The following is an 18,788-nucleotide window of genomic DNA, read 5'->3' as shown; positions in this document are numbered from 1 at the left end:
ATGCTATGATTTCGTCCCCTGGGTGACGACGCCTCCCATGTCGTGCTATAGAAACGAAGCGTTGGGGGGAGGGGGGGGGCGCATATGTTTTTGTACAAGAATGGCAATTGCAAAAAGGAACAAGGTATACCCTAGAAATGCAGTTTGTCGTGATCTGCGTGATGATGTATTTTGCACCCGGCAATGAAGGCAAGCCGCTAGCTAGTAAGCACATGGTTGGAGAAAGGGGCAGTCCCGGAGACGAGGAACCGCAGATTGCGGCGGAGGGAGTTTTGTTTTGTTACTCAAACTGCCGTTTGAGATCCGTCCACTTGCGCATGAGCGTCTCGTGTGAAGAGTTGATCTGGACCAAGTTGGCTAATCAGCATCGTCTGTCTACTTGTGGAAAAGAAGATTCGTGTTGCGGGTTGTTTCTTACCTCGGCGTACCGCAGCTTGGTCTGGACAAGCTCTTCCTCCAGCTCGGACATTTCCTTCTCCACCTTCTGGTTCTCCTCGTGCACCTTCTGGTTGCGCTTCATGAGGTCGTCCCGCTCGAGTTTCCACGTCTGCTCGATCTCCTCGGGCTGCTTCTCGATGACGATCTTGAGCTCGCGCACCTGGCCCTTGAGACTCTCGTTCTCGTCCTTGAGCTCCTCGTTCTCGACCTTGGTGTGCACGAGCTCCGTGGCCAGTGCCGCCTGCTCCCTGTCGACAGCCTCGATGCGCTCCTCCAGCTTGCGAACCTGGATAGCATAGCTGGCGTTGCTGGATCGGAGGTGTTCAAGTTCGGTCTCGCGCTCCTTTTCGGCACGCGTCTTCTCTTCCCACTCGTTCGAGTAGGTCTTGAGGAGCTCTGGGGTGATCTTGACATCGCAGGCGTCACGGACGAACTCATCCGCTCGGTAGATCTCCTTGTCGAGACTAGAGGAAGAGCTGCCGAAGAAGCCATTCTCCAGAATGCTCCCGGCACTGGGGGCCGCGTCAATGTAGACATCAAAGAGCTTGTCTTTGAGGAAAGTTGTTAATTGCGCCATGTCAGACATCTGTAGCAGAGTTGATGCGTTCTTCTGCATAAGGACTATGCCAAACCTCAGGATGGCTGAGAGGCCCTCAGAGAAGATCAGATCGTAAATGCGGAGGACAAGCTGGAGAGGGAAACGATAGGCGAAAAGTGTGAGGAACCACTGGGTGGCATAAAGATGGGAGGAGATGCTTCTCCTGTGAAGATGGCAGTACAGTGCCGGTTCCAGGTCCTCCAAAAGCCGCTCAAATTGGTAGAGCCGCATGTGAAGGCCGGGCATGTCTTGGATGAAGAGGTCGCGAAGATGATATTGGTTCATCAGGCGTACCAGGAGGCAGAAGGCCTCTTGCTCGGGCATCTGCATGCAGTGTCAGTATTTTGAGAATATCTTTGGGGAAAATCATAGGTATGACGCACGTTAAAGAGAAGGGGCATGATCAAGAAGTTCATGCCTTGGGCGTAACCAACGCCCTCATCGAACAAAGCATACGCCTTGCATACGCCAAAGAGGCCCTCCTGGAGCCCCTGGGCCGCAGCAAACTTGGAGTAGCTCGTCCGAGCACCCAGGTCTCTCCGAATCGCCTTCTCCAGCTTGTGCAGCATGGCTGCATCCTCCTTCTCCTTCTTCTTGCGGTTTGCCGCGGCCGCCGCTTGCGCCTTGGGCGACATCTCCGCATCCTTCTCCGGGGGTGTTGGCGGACCGTTGACGCCAGAATGCTCGGAATGCACCGACGAGGCAGATGAATTAGGCTCCTTGTTGACGCTAAGATTGCCGTTGCTGGAGACGCTGGCAGATCCGTTGCTGTGTCTGTCCTTGTCCTTTTCGGTCCCCCTTGCCACCAAGTCCTTGTAGACTTGTTCAAGTTCCTCATTCTTGCTCTGGGCGAGAACTTGCCATATCACACCGCGAATCGCGTTCGGGATGCCGGTGGCGATAGCCTTGTTGAGTTCCTCTGCGCTGGTGCGAGCGACTGCGGCAGGCCCTTCGTATACGACCGACTGCCACAGATCCCAATCGACCGGCGCGTCACTCGAGAAAGCCGATGGACCAGCTGTCACGCCCGAAGCGGTACCGGGTGCCAAGCTTGGGTTGGGGCTCTGTGGCAGAGGCGACGGCGGTGGCTGCACTGCCAAGCCGTGCTCCCCCTCATCTGCGGCCGCACTCGATGGGCTCATTATACCAAGCGCAGATGTCTTCCCGACCAAGCTGCCAATGGCGCCCGACTTGTCATCCTCCAGAGCCAAGGGTCCAAGACCGGCTTCCTCCCGCATTCGCAGCAGCTTGAAGCGGTCCTTCAGGCTATTCCGATTCTCGTTTCCATCCCCCTCCCTCTCCTCATCCAGCTTGCTGAGCATCATCTCTGGATTGCTAGTCAGTGTGGCGACAGAGCTGGCTGTGTTTCGGCGTGGAGAGGTGGCTGGGGGTGGGGATGTTGCGGCGGCGCTTTCCTTGTGTCCGGAGTTCCGTGACAGCCAGGCGAAAGGGCTTGTGAGTTTCCGAGTAGGGGGTGCCGGCACGGGCGCGGGAGCGGTAGTAGGGAGGGAGGTCGGGACAGCAGCAGCAGGCGGCGACTGTGAGCGCGGCGAAGGGTTCTTGACAGGGGATTCGTTGACAGCCGGGGGAGACCACGGCATCGAGGGAAGGGCGTTGGTGATACTGCTCAGTGAGAGCGTCTTGGAGGGTTCTTTTTCGGTGGGTGCACTGTTGGGTCCTGACGAAATGATATACGTCAGCAAGGCATTGCGAAACGAGGTTGCGGCATAGAGTCATAGAATGACAAGGACAGATGTAGAATAGTGGGCAGGTAGGTACCTTTGGTAGCTGCTGCCGTGGTTTCATCATCCAGGTTGACATTGTCGAGATCGTCATTCGAGCCGTCAGATATCCTCCTTTGTACCGAAAGGGATGAGTGTCTCTGCTCCAGGGCATCAGGCCTCTTGGCATCGTCCTTCTTGTCTTCCTCATCCACTGCGCCGTCCTCTGGCGCCGCCGGCGATTTACCCCTGATCTTTTTGAAGGCAGCTTCAAGCTCGTTGGCAGGTTGGTCGGAGGCTTGTCTGGCTAACGAGGGCTTTCTGGCTGTTAATGAGCGTACGGACTTGGTGTCCTGGGTGTCCTGGGCGTCCTGGGCGTCTTCAAAGGTGTCCTGTTTGGTCATGGTGGTATATCAGCAACGAATGTCTTCCCCCAGATAGATTGGCACGGCATGAGCAAGTGTGGATTGGGGCGTGCGCACCTCTCGGTCGGAATTGGCTGCAGACGAGTCCATGTTATCGGTCGGCGCTTCCTTTGTCGGTGGTGATTCAGGAGAAACCACCTCGTCATGCTGCGACATGTTGCTGGTCCGGACAATTGCAGCAGCCCAGATGCTGCTGACGCGCTTATTGAGAAGGTTTGTAGCCAACCAAGCAACAGCTGTTCAGATCCTCAGGACTTTGGGGGACAGCGACAGGCTCACTCCTCCATAAGGGGGAGGATTCAAGATAGCACCAGATAATGAGAGGGGTGGGCTTAATAGAAGGCGGCACAAGCCCGGAAGGAGGAGAGCAGCTGTCAAGGGCTCAAAGCTGGTAAGGAATGGCGGCGGGACAGGTGAAGTAAGTACCTGAGAGATAAGGTAGTTGAGTACTCGTGGCGTCGTTGTCGTGGTCGCTTTTACTCATCAAACAAGAAGAAACAAAAATTGAAACAAGCAAGTGACAAGACCCGGGGCTCTTTTGGAGGGGGCTTTTGTTTCTGTCGTGCCGAAGCTCGACTGCTGCCTCCTTATTTCATTTCCAGCAAAGGCTGGCAATGATGGATCCATGGATGTTTCCGCTTTGCTGGCCAGTGCTGAAGCACCGGCGCCACTGGAAGTGGGGATTCTCAAAACGGCGGCCAACCCAGCCCAGGGGGGCACGCGAAGTCCTATTGGCAATGAAATTCCTCACTTCTTACTTTTCGAGATGTACCTTACGAAGTAGGCAAAGCACGGAAAGCTACAGAGGGCAATTGTAAACGTCAGATCATGCCTGGGCCCGCGACTACAGGAATGCGGGCGCGGCAATGTCTCTAGACAGCCGCCCACCGATGGCCAATCGAGCACAAGGTAGCCATCATATCATCAGCTCAGGTATTGGGACACGTTTGAAGATTCGATGCATGGGAAAAGGTGAATTATTATTCGCACACTTCTTACGAGTCCTGCTTTGGACGCCAGAAACTTGACAGATGGTCGTCGCGCGACGCGCACAACCTGGGCTTCCAGGGCCAGCACACAAGCTCTATGGCTAATGTGCACCGCGAGCCTCTTCTCTGCCGGCAACTGCTCATTACCTCATGATATGCTCCCTGCTCTTGACTTCTCCTTCCAATTCCTGCTCTTTCTGTTTCTCTTTTGCCAGATGCCAAAGAGTATGTGTACCAACGCCGTTACTTGAAGATCAAGATTACGTGCTTTTGTATAAAAAAGCTGGGTATCGTTGCCAGTTCCCTCCTATTTTCCATCCGCCCAATTCGTGACTCCGCTCGATGTTCGAGCAGTCACAAGGTTCAATGAAGGCCGCAAAGAAGAAACGAGGATGCTGCGCAAAGAAAACGAAACGCAAAGCAAAGAGAAAGATGGGGGAAACCTCATCGGCTATGCAACGCACTTGCGGCGTGCGCGTACAAGTGCCCCGAGGCCTGTCTGTTCTATACAGCTTGCTAGGACATGCAGATTTACTGTATGCTGACATCGTCGCAGAGTTGATCCTAGTGGTGAGTGGGATGGCATCAGAGAGAAACACCTTCCAGCTGGCTCAGGACCCGCGTATTGTCCCCGATGAATCGTCGACGGTACTCGATGATCCCATGGGCAATCGCATCGAAATCTCTGACTTTGCCCGCCCGGAATTGCTGAAGGACCTCTCGAAGGCCTTGGACGAAGCGCACCTTTTGCTCGCCCGAGAAGTCGTCAGACTTCCCGAGTTCAACGAGGATCTGGTCATCTAAAATCATGGCCGCGGCAGAGTCAGCTCGCGGACAAGGAGCGGCAGGCTTTGTCATAGGTCAGTACATCGACAGTGACGTGAGATGACTTACCTTTGAGGGGCATTGACCTGAAATGCTGGAACTCGCACGAGGCGCCCCGAGGGCACTCAGTCTCCTCCAGTTCAAGAGGGCAAATCTGCACGTGCGGCTTGATCTTGCTGTTGTAAGTCAGGGACCTGAGACCACCAGCAACAAATTCCTCATATTGAGGGTGGAAGCGGTAAGCACGGAAGTATTTCAGAGGGCTGTCGTAGGGCGTGAAAGACGAATTTGTCTTCGAGATGACGGCTTGGGTAGTCTGCGAAACAGTTAGGGTGGTCTGACCCGGCTCTCTCGGAGAATCGGTTTGTACTTCTCGAGCAGTATTCTCCCGAAGTCCAGACTCGACTTCGGGACTCGCCCGGACCACAGCCGAGATCTGAGAGGGGATTTGGGTTTGTTGTTCCTGTGAGTCAGTATCGAGGACGGCCTTCTTATCTGCCAGGCCGTCACCTGAAGCCGGGCTGGGTTGAGACGAGTCGAGGCCGACATGCTCGGAAGGCGACAGGTCAACGGGTTCGTGGGGCTCATAAGCATCGGATTGTTCATCCTCGTCCATAGGCTCGGATGCCTTTGACTCGCTACGTGCCGTATCATTGGCGGCGTATGGCTCAGTTTCGTTAGCTTGGGGCACACTGTTTGCGACGTCGAGAGTCATGGCGTTCGCTTCTTGCGAGGGGGTATCTTGTGAGTAAATCGGCTCAGCTTGGCTGGTGACGAGATCCGGCACTGATTGGGTCTCCGCTGGGGTCGTGGCAGAGTCGTCTTTGCTGATTTCAGGTTCGCCATCCGGCTCCTGATCGACTAGGGACATTCCGACATCCTCTTCGGCCGGCACTGCCTCCAATTCTCTGCTGTGCTCTAAAGCGGGGTGTTCGGTAGTATGTGACACTGTAGAGTCTTCTGCGGGTGTAGCTTCATCCTCAAGGGAGCCGACATAGCATTCTTTGGCCAGTTGCTCGGCTTCCTCTGCCAGCTTCTGCTTCTCTGCCATGCTTTGATCCACCTCCGCCTGAAGCTGAGCCACGGTGTCCTGCAGAAGCCTCAGCTTTGCCATCTTTTGTCGTAGGCTTGCGTCCAATTTGGGTATCTGGTCGCTCACGATGCGATCACGGCGGTCATGGTGAGAAAGGGTGCTATCAGACCGTTTGGGTAAACGGGCTGAGACCGCTTCGGAAATGAGCTGGGCGGAGGGGCCGTCGCTATTCTTGCTGGCCTCATCTGCCGACGTTGCTGAGATGCCGGGTCCGGCCTCTCTCGCATCAGGAGTTTCATCAGCTCTAGTAGGCGTCTGTGACCCACTTGGAGTTTTTCTTGCCTTCTTCGCTTCGAAGGCCGCAATCCTTCGCTTCATCTCCTCAATCTCCTTCATCTTCCGACTATACTCGTCCTCCTTGGCTTTGTTATTACCATTGCTGAAACCATTTGGCGGAGTTTGAATGGACGAGGTTGAACTGGCATATTGACGCGGGGGAAGCGTATCTGACAGTGGCGCATAGTCACGAACAGACGGCCCCTTTCGAGCAGCACCATCTGATCGATGAGGATGTTCGTCGTCCGCATCGTCTGCCTGGGAATCGACCTCCATCTCGATATCTTCGTCATCAGAAGCATCGCTTATGTCGATGACAAGAGAGGATTCATGACGCTGCTGCCCATAGGGTCGCTTCAGTGATCCTACGGTTGCCGAATAATCGACAAAATCCGAGGCAACCGGTCGCTTGCGGATAGTCATCGGGGCGTTGGCGGCTGAGGATAACCCTTGAAGCAAAGCCTCCCCGGTGCGAGGCAGATCAGACGGTGTCTGAGGCGCACTCGCGGCATTTGAGAGGGGGTCTGGGGTAGTGTTCATTCCTTCCGGCCGTGGGTTCGCAGTGGAGGTCGGGGCGTTTGTTGCGGTAGCCATGCTGGACTGTTCGGTATTGGCTCGAGCACGAGCTTCACGCTCTTGGCGAGACTTTTGCAAAGCTTCGAGCTTTTGCTGCAGAAGAAGCTCCTTGGCCGACTTCGTCTTGGGCTTGGCAGGAACTGTGGCTGTGGCATCTTTACGGGGCAGCTGCGCTGCTGCAGAGCTGTGACTCGTTTGGGGTGGTAGCTGCGCCGATTTCGATTTCCTAGCTGCGAGCAGGCGCGCTATGCGATCCTTCCGCTCCTCAAACCCGTCACCTCCAGACTTATGGACCTGGGGAGGCGGAACATTTACCGAAGAATTCTCCTTGACGCTCGGCTGCTGAGTGTGTTTTGAGGTTCCGGGCTGTAGGCCCAGTTCAGCGAAAAGGGTCTTCATGAGGTTTTCATCAAATCCTTCATCAATGTAGTTCTGGTACTTGACACCAGCAGAATAGAGTCTGAGAATTGCTTTCTGTGCTTCCTTCTTGGCATCTTGCACACTGCTGTAAACAGGGCCTTCATAAGATGCATCGGCGGTCGTATTGTCAATGTTGATCGAAGCTCCATGGGTAGATGCAAGAGTTGAGCCTGTTGTATCCGTGTCCATCGATACTACTTGCGGTGCGGCACTAGTAGTTTGGCTAGTTTGAGTGAGCCTGGGGCCCGCGTCTTGCATTGACTCGTCGGACGCTTCATCCTCGTGATGCACCTCCCGAGGCGACAGATATGGAGAATAGGAGCCCGATCGCTCACGAGTATTTGATGCTCCTGAGGGTCCTTCTCCGACGGGTGGTCTTGACTCCTTCTGAGAATCTGACCCTTTTTGAACAGTTGTGTCTTCAGAAACTTCTCCAGGCTCGTCCTCGTAAAAGGCATCATCTTGAAGGTCCGACCCACTCCCGTTAATCTCGCCCTCGTCTCTCTCCATATTGTCAACAGAGAAATCGGGCCTAGGCTGTGCTTTGACGGCCAGGCTAGGTTCGGCAGGCTCGTAGAAGTCTTCGAATTCGCCGTCGCTGACCTCGCCGTCTTCCACGACATCATCAAGTTGTTCTGGAGCCTTGGTTTGGTCCTCTCGCAACGAGTTCACTGCCGCCGACAGTTGCGCTGACAGTCGCTGCTGGGCATGGAGAGATGATGACTGATCGAGATGTTGAGGCGGATGGCTGGGGAGGTAGTTTGGAGACGCAGCCAACGGGTCCCAGCTTCCTGGCACGGGATATGTGTTCGCGGTCGCAGGGTTCGAGTTTGGTATGCTATATCTAGAAGCGGTATGCATGTTGTGGTCGAAGGCGGTCTGGGATGTCGCATAATTGCTGTGCAGGACGTTTGGGTTTTGTGGTCCGTGATGCGAAGGAGTTCCAGGAAAATTCTGTGCTGGGGAATGATATCCATATGCCGGTGCGCCAACCGGAGGCGTAGGCCACTGGCCGCCACCGTATCCGTACGGGTACTTCGACATCCTGAGAAGTCCGTTGCCGTGTTCAGCTCGGCGTTCTTAGAGGACTTGCGCGATGAAGAAAGGTGTTGGTATGGTAAAGCGACGAACTCGCATTGCGTCGTGGTGCTGTTGGGCGAAAAGGACCAGACACAGAGACCTATTGATATTTGGACCTCCCCATGAAAGTGAGACAGACGATGCGACGAAAGGCGACGTAGCAAGTTTTGATGTATCGCTCTTCACAGATCGGGATTGGGACTTCCCCTAAGAGGCGGCCTGGTCTCGTCTCAGAAGCCAGTAAGGTCTTTTTGCAAGTCAAGAGCTCGCTGGGTTCGAAAAGAGCACAGGGATGAATAGGGCTGGCTTGATCAAACCAAAGAACAGATGGCTGCACAATCTCTGACAGCCCCGTGTCCTCGAGCGAAAAAGAAGAGAAAAAGGAACCTGATGTTCAGGTGGTGATCTTCTGACGCGCTTGTGATGATGAAAGTGATCAGGACTTTTAGTAGAGTATTTAGCTGATCAGAGACGGCGGTAAAAATTGGCACCTAGACCACTCAGAGAGCCTTGGTGGGGACTGGAGGTGATTGATTTGTCTGCCCAGATCACCTTGGGCGGGTTGGGCGTGCACGGATGTTTTGGGCTGACAGCCCGCCTTGACCGCCTAACTCCCATGTGCTCAGGTCCGCCGTCTTGTTTTGGATCACTTAGCGCCCGGCTTTTGGCACTAGACCTTTTTCAATGCCCACTGGAACAACCTGCTGGAGCCGACTACGAGATCCCTGTACCCCTACGCTCTCGCGCTGCGTCATTACATAAGGTTTGTTTACGCGTGCGCCATAGCAACCACGAGATACAACAGCTGCCACCAGCTTCTCAACACCAAGGATCCAAAGTGGTTGCTTTTTTGGACCAAAGAGTTCTTGACGGGTCTCGATTGACGGTCTTCTGCAAGGCCGTAATCTACATCTGCTATTCGTTGTTTATCTTCCCTCACGAAGCACTGTTTTCAGCCCTTTTGTTACGATAATGAGTGCCTCCGTCTAATGTTTACGCAACACCACCAAGCATCCATATCGGAGGAATCGACGACGCAACCTCGCGCAAACCACGGCTTCATGACCTGACACGATGGCCTCCAACTTCCACAACATGGCGCAGACGCGCAACAACCCCTTTGCGAGGAACCCCTCCATGTCACCCGGGCCAGCAGGAGCAGGTCGGCCAAAATCAGTGGTATTCCCCTCCTCCTCAACCTCGCCAGCCACGACTACGTCTCCGAAAATGTCACATACCCGAAGTCAATCACAGGCAGTATTCGGGAATGCCCTTGTCCCGACCAGCCAGAGTAGCCACGGGATGGCCCGGCATACGCGAGAGGGCACCCCTGGATCCAACACCTTTGCCCCCTCCTTCATCAAGACGGAAGAGATGCGTCGGAGCGCAGATGCCGTCAAAGGCATTGAGGGGGAGAATGACTTTTCGGGCAAGCGTTACGTTTGGCTGCAAGATCCGCAGACGGCCTTCGTCAAGGGCTGGATCGTGCAAGACCTTGGCGGGAACCGGATTCTCGTACAATGCGAGGACGGCAGTGTGAGTTGGCCATCCTCGCCCGCTCCCCCAAGCTTGGTCGTGCATTACTAATTCCGGCGTTACAGCAACGCGAGGTCGACGAGGACAGCGCAGACAAGGTCAATCCGGCCAAGTTCGACAAGGCCAACGACATGGCTGAGCTGACGCACCTCAATGAGGCATCGGTGGTACACAACCTACACATGCGCTATCAAGCCGATCTGATATACACATACTCGGGGCTGTTCTTGGTGACAGTGAACCCTTACTGCCCGCTGCCGATTTATACCAATGAGTACATTAATATGTACAAAGGGCGGAATCGCGAGGAGACGAAACCCCATATCTATGCCATGGCCGACGAGGCTTTCCGCAATCTCGTTGATGAAGGCGAGAACCAGAGTATTCTGGTCACCGGAGAGTCGGGCGCTGGAAAGACAGAGAACACGAAAAAGGTCATTCAATACCTGGCCGCCGTCGCGCAGTCCGAATCTCCCATCAAGAGCCGGGGCCAACAGCACGCCAACCTGTCAGCTCAGATTCTGCGGGCCAATCCGATTTTGGAGGCGTTCGGAAATGCCCAGACAGTTCGGAATAACAACTCCTCGCGGTTTGGCAAGTTCATCCGGATCGAATTCAACAAGGCTGGCTCCATCGCTGGTGCATTCATCGACTGGTATCTCCTGGAGAAATCCCGGGTCGTCAGAATCAATTCCCAAGAGCGAAATTATCATGTTTTCTACCAACTGATCAAGGGTGCGGACCGCAAAATGAAGCAAGAGTTTCAGATCGACGGCCTCGATGTGGACGACTTTGCTTACACTCGCGACGGTCACGACACCATTGTCGGTGTCTCGGATCGCGACGAATGGAGCTCGCTCATGGAATCATTCGACGTCATGGGATTCTCGGACAAGGAGCAGAACTCGATTCTGCGCACTGTCGCTGCTGTTCTCCACTTGGGCAACATCTCAGTCGTCAAGGAGAGTCGAGCGGCCGATCAGGCCAGGCTTGCGCCAGATGCCAAAACACACGCAGAAAAAGTGTGTAAGCTGCTAGGCGTTCCATTAGAGCCCTTCCTGCAAGGTCTGTTGCATCCCAAAGTCAAAGCAGGCCGTGAATGGGTAGAAAAGGTCCAGACGCCAGACCAAGTCCGTCTTGCGATTGACGCCCTAGCAAAGGGTATCTACGAGCGAGGTTTCGGTGACCTTGTGACCAGAATCAACCGACAACTTGACCGGAGCGGTATGGGCATGGATGACTCTCACTTCATTGGAGTGCTCGATATTGCTGGCTTTGAGATTTTTGAAGAAAACAGTTTTGAGCAGCTATGCATCAACTACACGAACGAAAAGCTTCAGCAATTCTTCAACCATCACATGTTCGTCATCGAGCAAGAAGAATACGCTCGAGAGCAAATCGAGTGGAAATTCATCGACTTTGGCAGGGATCTTCAACCAACCATCGACCTGATCGAACTGCCAAACCCAATCGGTATATTCTCCTGTCTGGATGAGGATTGTGTGATGCCGAAAGCAACCGACAAAACCTTCACCGAGAAGCTCCACTCCCTCTGGGACAAGAAATCCACCAAATACCGGCCTTCAAGACTCCAGCATGGCTTCATCCTCACTCACTATGCTGCAGAAGTGGAATACTCGACGGAAGGCTGGTTGGAGAAGAACAAGGATCCCTTGAACGACAACATAACCCGCCTTCTGGCCGCTTCCACGGACAAGCACGTGGCTGCACTATTCGCCGATTGTGCCGAGCAAGACGAGGAGACCGGTGGCATGCGGAGTCGCGTCAAGAAAGGTCTGTTCCGAACCGTAGCCCAGAGACACAAGGAGCAGCTCTCAAGTCTTATGGCTCAGCTTCACTCTACTCACCCTCATTTCGTCCGGTGTATTCTTCCCAATCACAAAAAGCGACCGAAGCAGTTCAACAACCTACTGGTACTCGATCAGTTGAGGTGCAATGGTGTCTTGGAAGGAATTCGCATTGTCCGAACCGGATTCCCGAATAGGCTGCCCTTTGCAGAGTTCCGCCAACGCTATGAGGTCCTGTGCCGAGATATGCCAAAGGGGTATCTCGAAGGCCAGGCGGCAGCAAGGATGATGCTCGACAAACTGAAGCTTGATAAGCAGGACTTCCGGGTTGGTCTCACCAAGGTTTTCTTCCGTGCCGGCGTCCTAGCAGAGCTGGAAGAGCAACGAGATGCCTTGATCACGGAGATAATGTCTCGATTCCAATCAGTAGCTCGTGGTTTCACCCAGCGCCGTATCGCCTACAAGCGCTTGTACCGAGCCGAAGCGACTCGTGTCATCCAGAGAAACTTCCAGGTCTACCTGGATCTGTGCGAGAATCCCTGGTGGCAACTTCTTATCAAGATGAAGCCCTTGCTTGGAGCAACTCGCACAGCCACAGAGGTCAAGCGCAGAGATGAGATGATCCGACAACTCAACGACAAGATGAAGCAAGAGGCTGCTGACCGCCAGAAGCTTGAAGACGAGAGACGAAACGTTCACATGGAAATGATGAGAATACAGCAGACTCTCGAGAGCGAGCGGTCACTGGCCCTCGATAAGGAGGAGATCTTCAAACGGTTACAGTCACGTGAAGCCGAGCTGGAGGACAAGCTCGCTGGGGCAATAGAAGACCAGGAGCGCCTGGAAGATCAACTCGACGACTTGCTTGACGCCAAAAAGAAGGCCGAGGATGATGTTGAGAAATACCGGTCCCAACTAGAGCAGGCCGCCGGATTGATCGCCCGCCTTGAAGCGGAGAAGACACAACTCGCCGACCGCGTCTCCGAGCTTGAGGCTGCCATCTCTGAGATCTCTCAAAAGCAGTCCGAGAGAAGTGAGCAAGAAGCGGCTCTCGAGGACGAGATCAAAATGCTACAAAGCCAGCTATCTCTCAAAGACCGCAAAGCTCGCGATCTAGAAGGCAAGCTTCTGCGCATCGATCAGGACGCTGAGGTGAAGCTCGTAGCAGCACAAAAGGAGCTGCAGTCGATCAAGTCGAGAGAACAGAAGCTGCTCGCTGAGAACCGAGACGTTCAACAGCAACTATCAAAGTTGTCGCAAACCTCAACAGACTACGAAGACCTGGTCCGCAAGAAGGAGAGTGAACTATCGCTCTTGCGAAGCGACAACAAGCGGTATGAGGCCGAGCGGCATGCTTTCGAGGAGCAGAAGAAATCTCTCGGCGCCGAAAAAGAGAAATCTGTTACTCGCCTGCGAGAGGTTCAGGCCGAAATCGTCGCACTGAAGTCTGAACAGTCGCAGCTTCAGCGTGAGGCCCAGGATGCCAAGCAGCTCTTACAGGCTCGACTCTCAGAGGATGCTCAAGCAGATCAGAACCGCCAAGTACTCGAGTCCCAGATCAAGGACCTCAAAGACCAGCTATATAAAACACAGATGGAATTGAGCAGAGAGCGGCAGTCACGGGATGACGTCCTGCTGCTCGGCGAACACAAGTATCAAACCCTCAAGGATGAGTTCGACCATCTCAATGAGTCCAAGATCACTATCGAGAAGGAGTTGTACGCTCAGCAGGATACCCTTCGCCGGACAATGGAAGCCAGGACTGCCGTCGAAGCAGAGCGGGATGAGGCACGGCAAGAAATTAGAAAGCTTCGAGTGGCTAAGTCTCAAGCCGAGGAAGCTCGACGTGAGGCAGAGGTCGCGGGAGAACGAGTGGCCACTAGAATTGCCCGGGAGCGGGAAGACAGCTTGCTCAAGGATCTCGAGGCTGCTCAAGAACGTCTGAAGTGGTTCGAGGAGGAGTGCGCCAAGCTCAATCACCAGGTCGAGGACCTCAACAAGTTGATCCTCTCATCTGGAGACTTTGGTCTCAAGAACGATCAGGCTAAGGAACGCTTGGAGCGAGAGCTTCACACCGTCAAGAGCCGGCTCTCGGCCTCGGAGAATGACAATCGCGCTTTGCTCAACAAGCTCCAACAGAAGGGCTTGGAAATTGCTCGCTCGACATCCAGGGCAAGCGAAGCATCTCGCGGACAGCTCCAGGTTTTGCAACGCGAAAAGGCCAAGATTGAAGAACATAACACCAAGCTAAACAAGCAACTTGGCGAGTCCCAGATCACCATCGCGTCTCTGGAGAAGAAAGTAGAGAAGTTGCAACTTAATCTGGAGGATCTGAACCACGAGGTGGCTCGTGAGGTGAAGAGCAGCCGTAATGCGGAGAAGGTCTCGTCAAACTTCACCGCGCAGTTGGCTGAGGCGAACCGCACGATCGAGTCCGAGAAGCAGCTTCGGACACAGGCCCAGGGCACTGTCCGAACCCTTCAGGGTACTCTTGACTCTCGAGACAAGGAGCTAGTCCAGCTTCGAAAACAGCTTCTCGACGTGCTGAAGGTGGTCGATCCGGACTCGTTGCCTGCAGTTCAGAGTGATGGCAGCAATGACCGACTTCTGAGCAAGAACTTTGATCTGGCGCGCAAGGTCGAAGAGCTCCAACAGAATCTCCGTGTGCAGACTGCGGGACGGACAAATGCAGAGTCACAGCTTGCTGAGCTCCGAGCGCAGCGCCAGGACTCCCCGCAGCGGCCGCGTCTCGAAGAGATCAGTGGCAACGAGGCGCATTTCAGCGGTTCGCCCACTCAGCGAAAAGCCAAGGCAAATGGCCGAGTCTACACGGCCATGTCCACTCCTCCCCGTCCTCGCTTCAACAGTGTCGAGCCGGAAATGCTCAACGGCTCTTACCGGACTGACAAGGTGAACGACTCCGGCTCTCACGCCGACCGTACGGCACTCAAGGCTGAGGTTGAGGACCTGCAAAACCAACTGCAGCTGGCACAGATGCAGAACCGCCAACTGCAGAGCCAACTTGACCGCTCCACCCCGGCCCCAGATGTGTTTTCTGACGAATCCTCATCTTTGCGTCGTGTTCAGAAACTTGAGCAGGCAAATAGTCGACTTCATGACCTCCTTGACGACTCCTCGAAGAAGTGCTCTGCCTTAGAGAAGGCGCTGCGCACTGGCGAACTCTCCCTGCGCGACATTCAAACCAAATCTCACGAGGAGATCTTGGACTTGCTCAACAGCCAAGAAGACTCGCGCCGATCCCTTCTCCACAGTCACAAAGATGCAGTGGCAGAGCTGGCGGATGTGAAGGAGCATTACGAGAAGATGCGACACGACCGCGCCAAGCTCGAGGTCGATCTGCGTGACGCGAAATCCGACCTGCAGGAGATGAGTCTTGCTCGCGAGCAAGAGGCCACCAACCGTAATCAGCTCCTGCAGGAGTTTGCAGATCTCCAGATTCGGCTGGACGCGGAGGCGTCTAAGCTAGCTGATGTTACTGCAAGTCTCAACCTGTACAAGAGCAGGTCTGACGAGTACTTCAGCAAGCTAGAACAAGCCGAGATTGCTGTCCTCAAGGCTTCTCGGGCTGAGCAGTTCGCCAAAACACAAGCCAAGGAAGCCGAGGACACATGCGCTGAGATTATGTCTGAGCGCAAGAAGATGGACTCGGCCCTGGAGGACCTGCAGCGTCAGAACCAGCGCCTAGAGGAGAGGGTTGAAGACATGTCAACGGACCTCGAGGCTGCAACGCAAGCTAAGAAGCGCCTCCAGCACGAGCTCGAGGACTACCGGAACCAGCGGGCCATGGACATCGAGGATAAGGAGTCGAGCATGGAGCAGACCCGCAAGAAGTATCAAGCCGAGTTTGCCACCATCACCAAGGAGCTCGATCTCGCTCGTGAGGAGAAGCTCTTCAAGCAGGCCGAGATCACCCGTCTCCGAGAGGAGCTGGACGAGCTCCGATCCAAGTGGGACGATGAGGTCCTGAACAGCTCAACCTGGTCAAAGGAGAAGTCACGTCTCGAGGCAACGCTCTCTGATGTAGTCTCATCGCGCGATGAGGCTGTCAACGCCCACAATGAAGCGCAGAGCAAGATCGTCAATCTTCTCTCCCAAGTCAGAACTCTGCGCAGCTCGGTTGATGAGATCACATCTGAGCGCGATAGCCTTGTCCGTGAGAAGCGCAGCATCGAAGCTCGCCTCGAAGAGGCCAAGGCCGGTCTTGACGAGCTTGCTAAGAGCGAGAGCCCATCACTACGCAATGCTGCGAACCTCGATAAGGAGATTCTCGACCTCCGGTCTAGCCTCGCCCAGCAGGAGGACATCTCTGCCGCCGCTGTGGAGAAAATGCGCCGTGCCGAGGCGCTGGTGTCGGAGATGCAGAAGGACATGGTCACCGAGCGCGACACGAGCGTGCAGCTGCAGAAGGAGAAAGCTGCTCTGGAGAAGTCACTGCATGAAGTCCAGCTCCGGCTCGTCGATCTGGAGACCAAGGGCTACTCCACGGCCAGTCAGGACATCAAGTTCCTCCACAAGAGAATTCAAGAGGTAAGGCGCCCTTGGCAAACTACACTTTTTTTTGCTTTCCGTATCACAAGAAGAGATGCTAACAAAGCATGCGTTATCACCAGCTCGAATCACAGCTCGAGGCACAGGAGAACGAGCGATCCAAGTCGCAGAGGTCTGTGCGCAACGTCGACCGCATCGTTAAAGACCTGCAGAGTCAGATCGAGCGCAAGGACAAGCAGAACGGGCAGCTCCAGGACGACGTCGGCCGCATGCGCGACAAGGTGGACAAGCTGCTCCAGACGATCGACGAGCTGCAGTCGTCCGAGTCGAGCAACCAGCTGAGCGCGCGCCGGGCCGAGCGCGAGCTGCGCGAGGAGAAGGAGAAGAGCCTGCGGCTCGAGCGCGAGCTCGAAGGGTGGAAGAACCTGCGGATGGAGAAGGGGTCGTCGGCCGGCAGCGTGGCGGGAAGCGTGGCGGGCAGCGTCGTGGGCTACGGCAGCATGAGGAGGTCGGGCACGACGGCGACGTTTAGTAGCGCTGCGACGCTGGCGGGCAAGGACGAAGACGGCACGCCGGACATCCCGAGGCGGAAGAGCAGCATTGGCCGCACGAGGGCGCCGAGCTTGACCAAGGGGTTCCTGTGAGGAGGGGGGGGGCGGAGAAGAGGCGTCGAATTTGAGGGGGCATCATCAATTGGGGCGTTATTGAAATCAGACAGTGTCCGTGGACGGGAGCACTTGGTTTCACAAGTCGTTTTTGTTTAGTTGTTATTCCTCGTTTCATTTTCCCCTTTTGAACTGTACAAATAGGGCGGACTGGGTACATAATGGAAATTGTGCAAGCATGGATGGCTAGAGAGACAGAGAGAGAGAGAAGAGTTCGGCGGCAGTATCGATACGAATAGGATGAGATCGGGTCTTTTGTCTGCATTAATGAATCTGGCATATGGTTCTCACTATGGCATGGTTACATAGGATAGAGACGGCAAAGACGCTATTTTCGAACAGCCTGTTCCGATGCTATGTGCTTGTTTAATAATGCCGCTGATTCATTTTTGCATTATTCATCGATCGATCAAACGGAGAGACAACAGTAAAACATGAAAGGTTGCTGTATCAGTTGCTCTGCATTAAAACTTTGAAGTTGGTCTCCTGGTAACGTACTCCGTCGGGGTTGAACATTTTCTTGTCATCTATTCTCTTCAGGTCTTTCCAATTTCCCAAATTGCAAGGAAATGCCTATTTCGTTCACTGGATCAGAAGATGCGACTTGGCCATGGTTTCTTTCCTGGATTTTTGTAATCACTACCCTCCGAATATCACTCTCAAGTTTAGATATCCAACATTCAAGATCGAACCAGAATGAAGAGACGTTGGGAGCGGGAACACGTACGGAACAGTTCATTATGATTCAGTCCTAGTCGATGCAAATTAAGTGTTGATTGAGCATGTTATGATCGCGACAACAGTGGCTTCCATCGGAGCTCCATTGAAATACCTTGCATCTACTCGACATGAAGGTCCCCTGGTAGGAACCGGTGAATCAACCAACAGATAGAAAGACGAGGATGTCTTCCGTCAAACTCGACATCGATATCCTGGCGCAAAAATTGGTACAAGTATATGTAGTCCGGCCTGAGTCACCCCGCAGACGTCACTCGAGGCAGTGCCTTATCGATAGCGGCCCCACCAAGCCTTTCATCAGATTCACTGATGAGCGCGCAGCAGGAACCGACACTCCTTGATAAATATAAGAGCAACCCAGGCCCAACTATCCCAGGAGTTCGGGGAGAGGGAAAACAGCACCAAGGGCCATTGCGATACCGATACTCGCCTTTCGATGGCTGATGCGACCACCGCTGCGCAGGCCCCCAAGAAGGGCGACAGGCCCCAGGATGAGCTTTTGCGCCGTCCGCTCTACCTCTACGATCTGCCAGCAGAAGTGCTAGATACTCTGGTCCTCAAGACGGACGCCGAAACGCAGGAAATCCCCGTGGAGCTCACGCCAGAGGACAGGCCGCAGACACCAACGTCCGACGATACAGTGGGCTCCCAGTCCTGCTCGCTGTGCGGTTTGTCGTTCAGCTCAGTCCTGGACCAGAAAGGCCATCTCAAGTCTGACTGGCACCACTACAACCTCAAGCAGAAACTACGGGGATTCAAACCCGTGACCGAAAACGAATTTGAGAAACTCATTGGCGATCTGGATGAATCGCTCTCCGGATCCGACTCTGAAGAGTCGGACGATGACGAAGATGAAGGGCCAGCGGGCGGGCGCAAGGAAACGACCCTGACGGCACTGCTCAAGAAGCAAGCAAATCTTGCCGAGAGGAATTCTCAGGTCAACGATGGTGACGACGACGAGGACGAGGACAGTTCAGGCAAGAAGAAGAAACGCGGTTCCGGCAAGCCGCCACTGATGTGGTTTGCCACTTCAGTTCTCCCGGAGCACACGTATTTTGGCGTGTATCGGGCGATATTTGACAGCAACGAGC

General features: G+C 54.5%; 3 protein-coding genes across 3 annotated transcripts; 1 reads left to right on the top strand and 2 right to left on the bottom strand.

The window, feature by feature from the left end:
- Positions 1 to 280: 280 nt before the first annotated feature.
- On the bottom strand, positions 281 to 3,338 carry E0L32_008489 (uncharacterized protein; the record flags this gene model as incomplete). Its single annotated transcript, XM_031143350.1, has 5 exons — positions 281 to 343; positions 419 to 1,360; positions 1,420 to 2,714; positions 2,816 to 3,149; positions 3,240 to 3,338. 5 exons carry the CDS (start codon positions 3,336 to 3,338, stop codon positions 281 to 283), a joined length of 2,733 nt encoding a protein of 910 aa, XP_030992314.1.
- A 1,418-nt stretch (positions 3,339 to 4,756) lies between these two features.
- E0L32_008488 (uncharacterized protein) lies at positions 4,757 to 8,405 on the bottom strand (the record flags this gene model as incomplete). The annotated part of the gene is made up of 2 exons (XM_031143348.1): positions 4,757 to 4,971; positions 5,066 to 8,405. The coding sequence occupies 2 exons, from the start codon at positions 8,403 to 8,405 to the stop codon at positions 4,757 to 4,759; spliced, it is 3,555 nt and encodes a 1,184-aa protein (XP_030992313.1).
- Positions 8,406 to 9,515: 1,110 nt separating this feature from the next.
- E0L32_008487 (uncharacterized protein) lies at positions 9,516 to 16,938 on the top strand (the record flags this gene model as incomplete). The annotated part of the gene is made up of 3 exons (XM_031143347.1): positions 9,516 to 9,977; positions 10,043 to 16,333; positions 16,417 to 16,938. 3 exons carry the CDS (start codon positions 9,516 to 9,518, stop codon positions 16,936 to 16,938), a joined length of 7,275 nt encoding a protein of 2,424 aa, XP_030992312.1.
- Positions 16,939 to 18,788: the final 1,850 nt, after the last annotated feature.

This window comes from Thyridium curvatum, assembly GCF_004353045.1.
Source record: "Thyridium curvatum strain D216 chromosome Unknown NODE_56_length_292564_cov_84.152122, whole genome shotgun sequence".
Lineage (NCBI taxonomy): Eukaryota > Fungi > Ascomycota > Sordariomycetes > Thyridiales > Thyridiaceae > Thyridium > Thyridium curvatum.
This window is presented reverse-complemented; position numbering and strand designations above follow the sequence as displayed.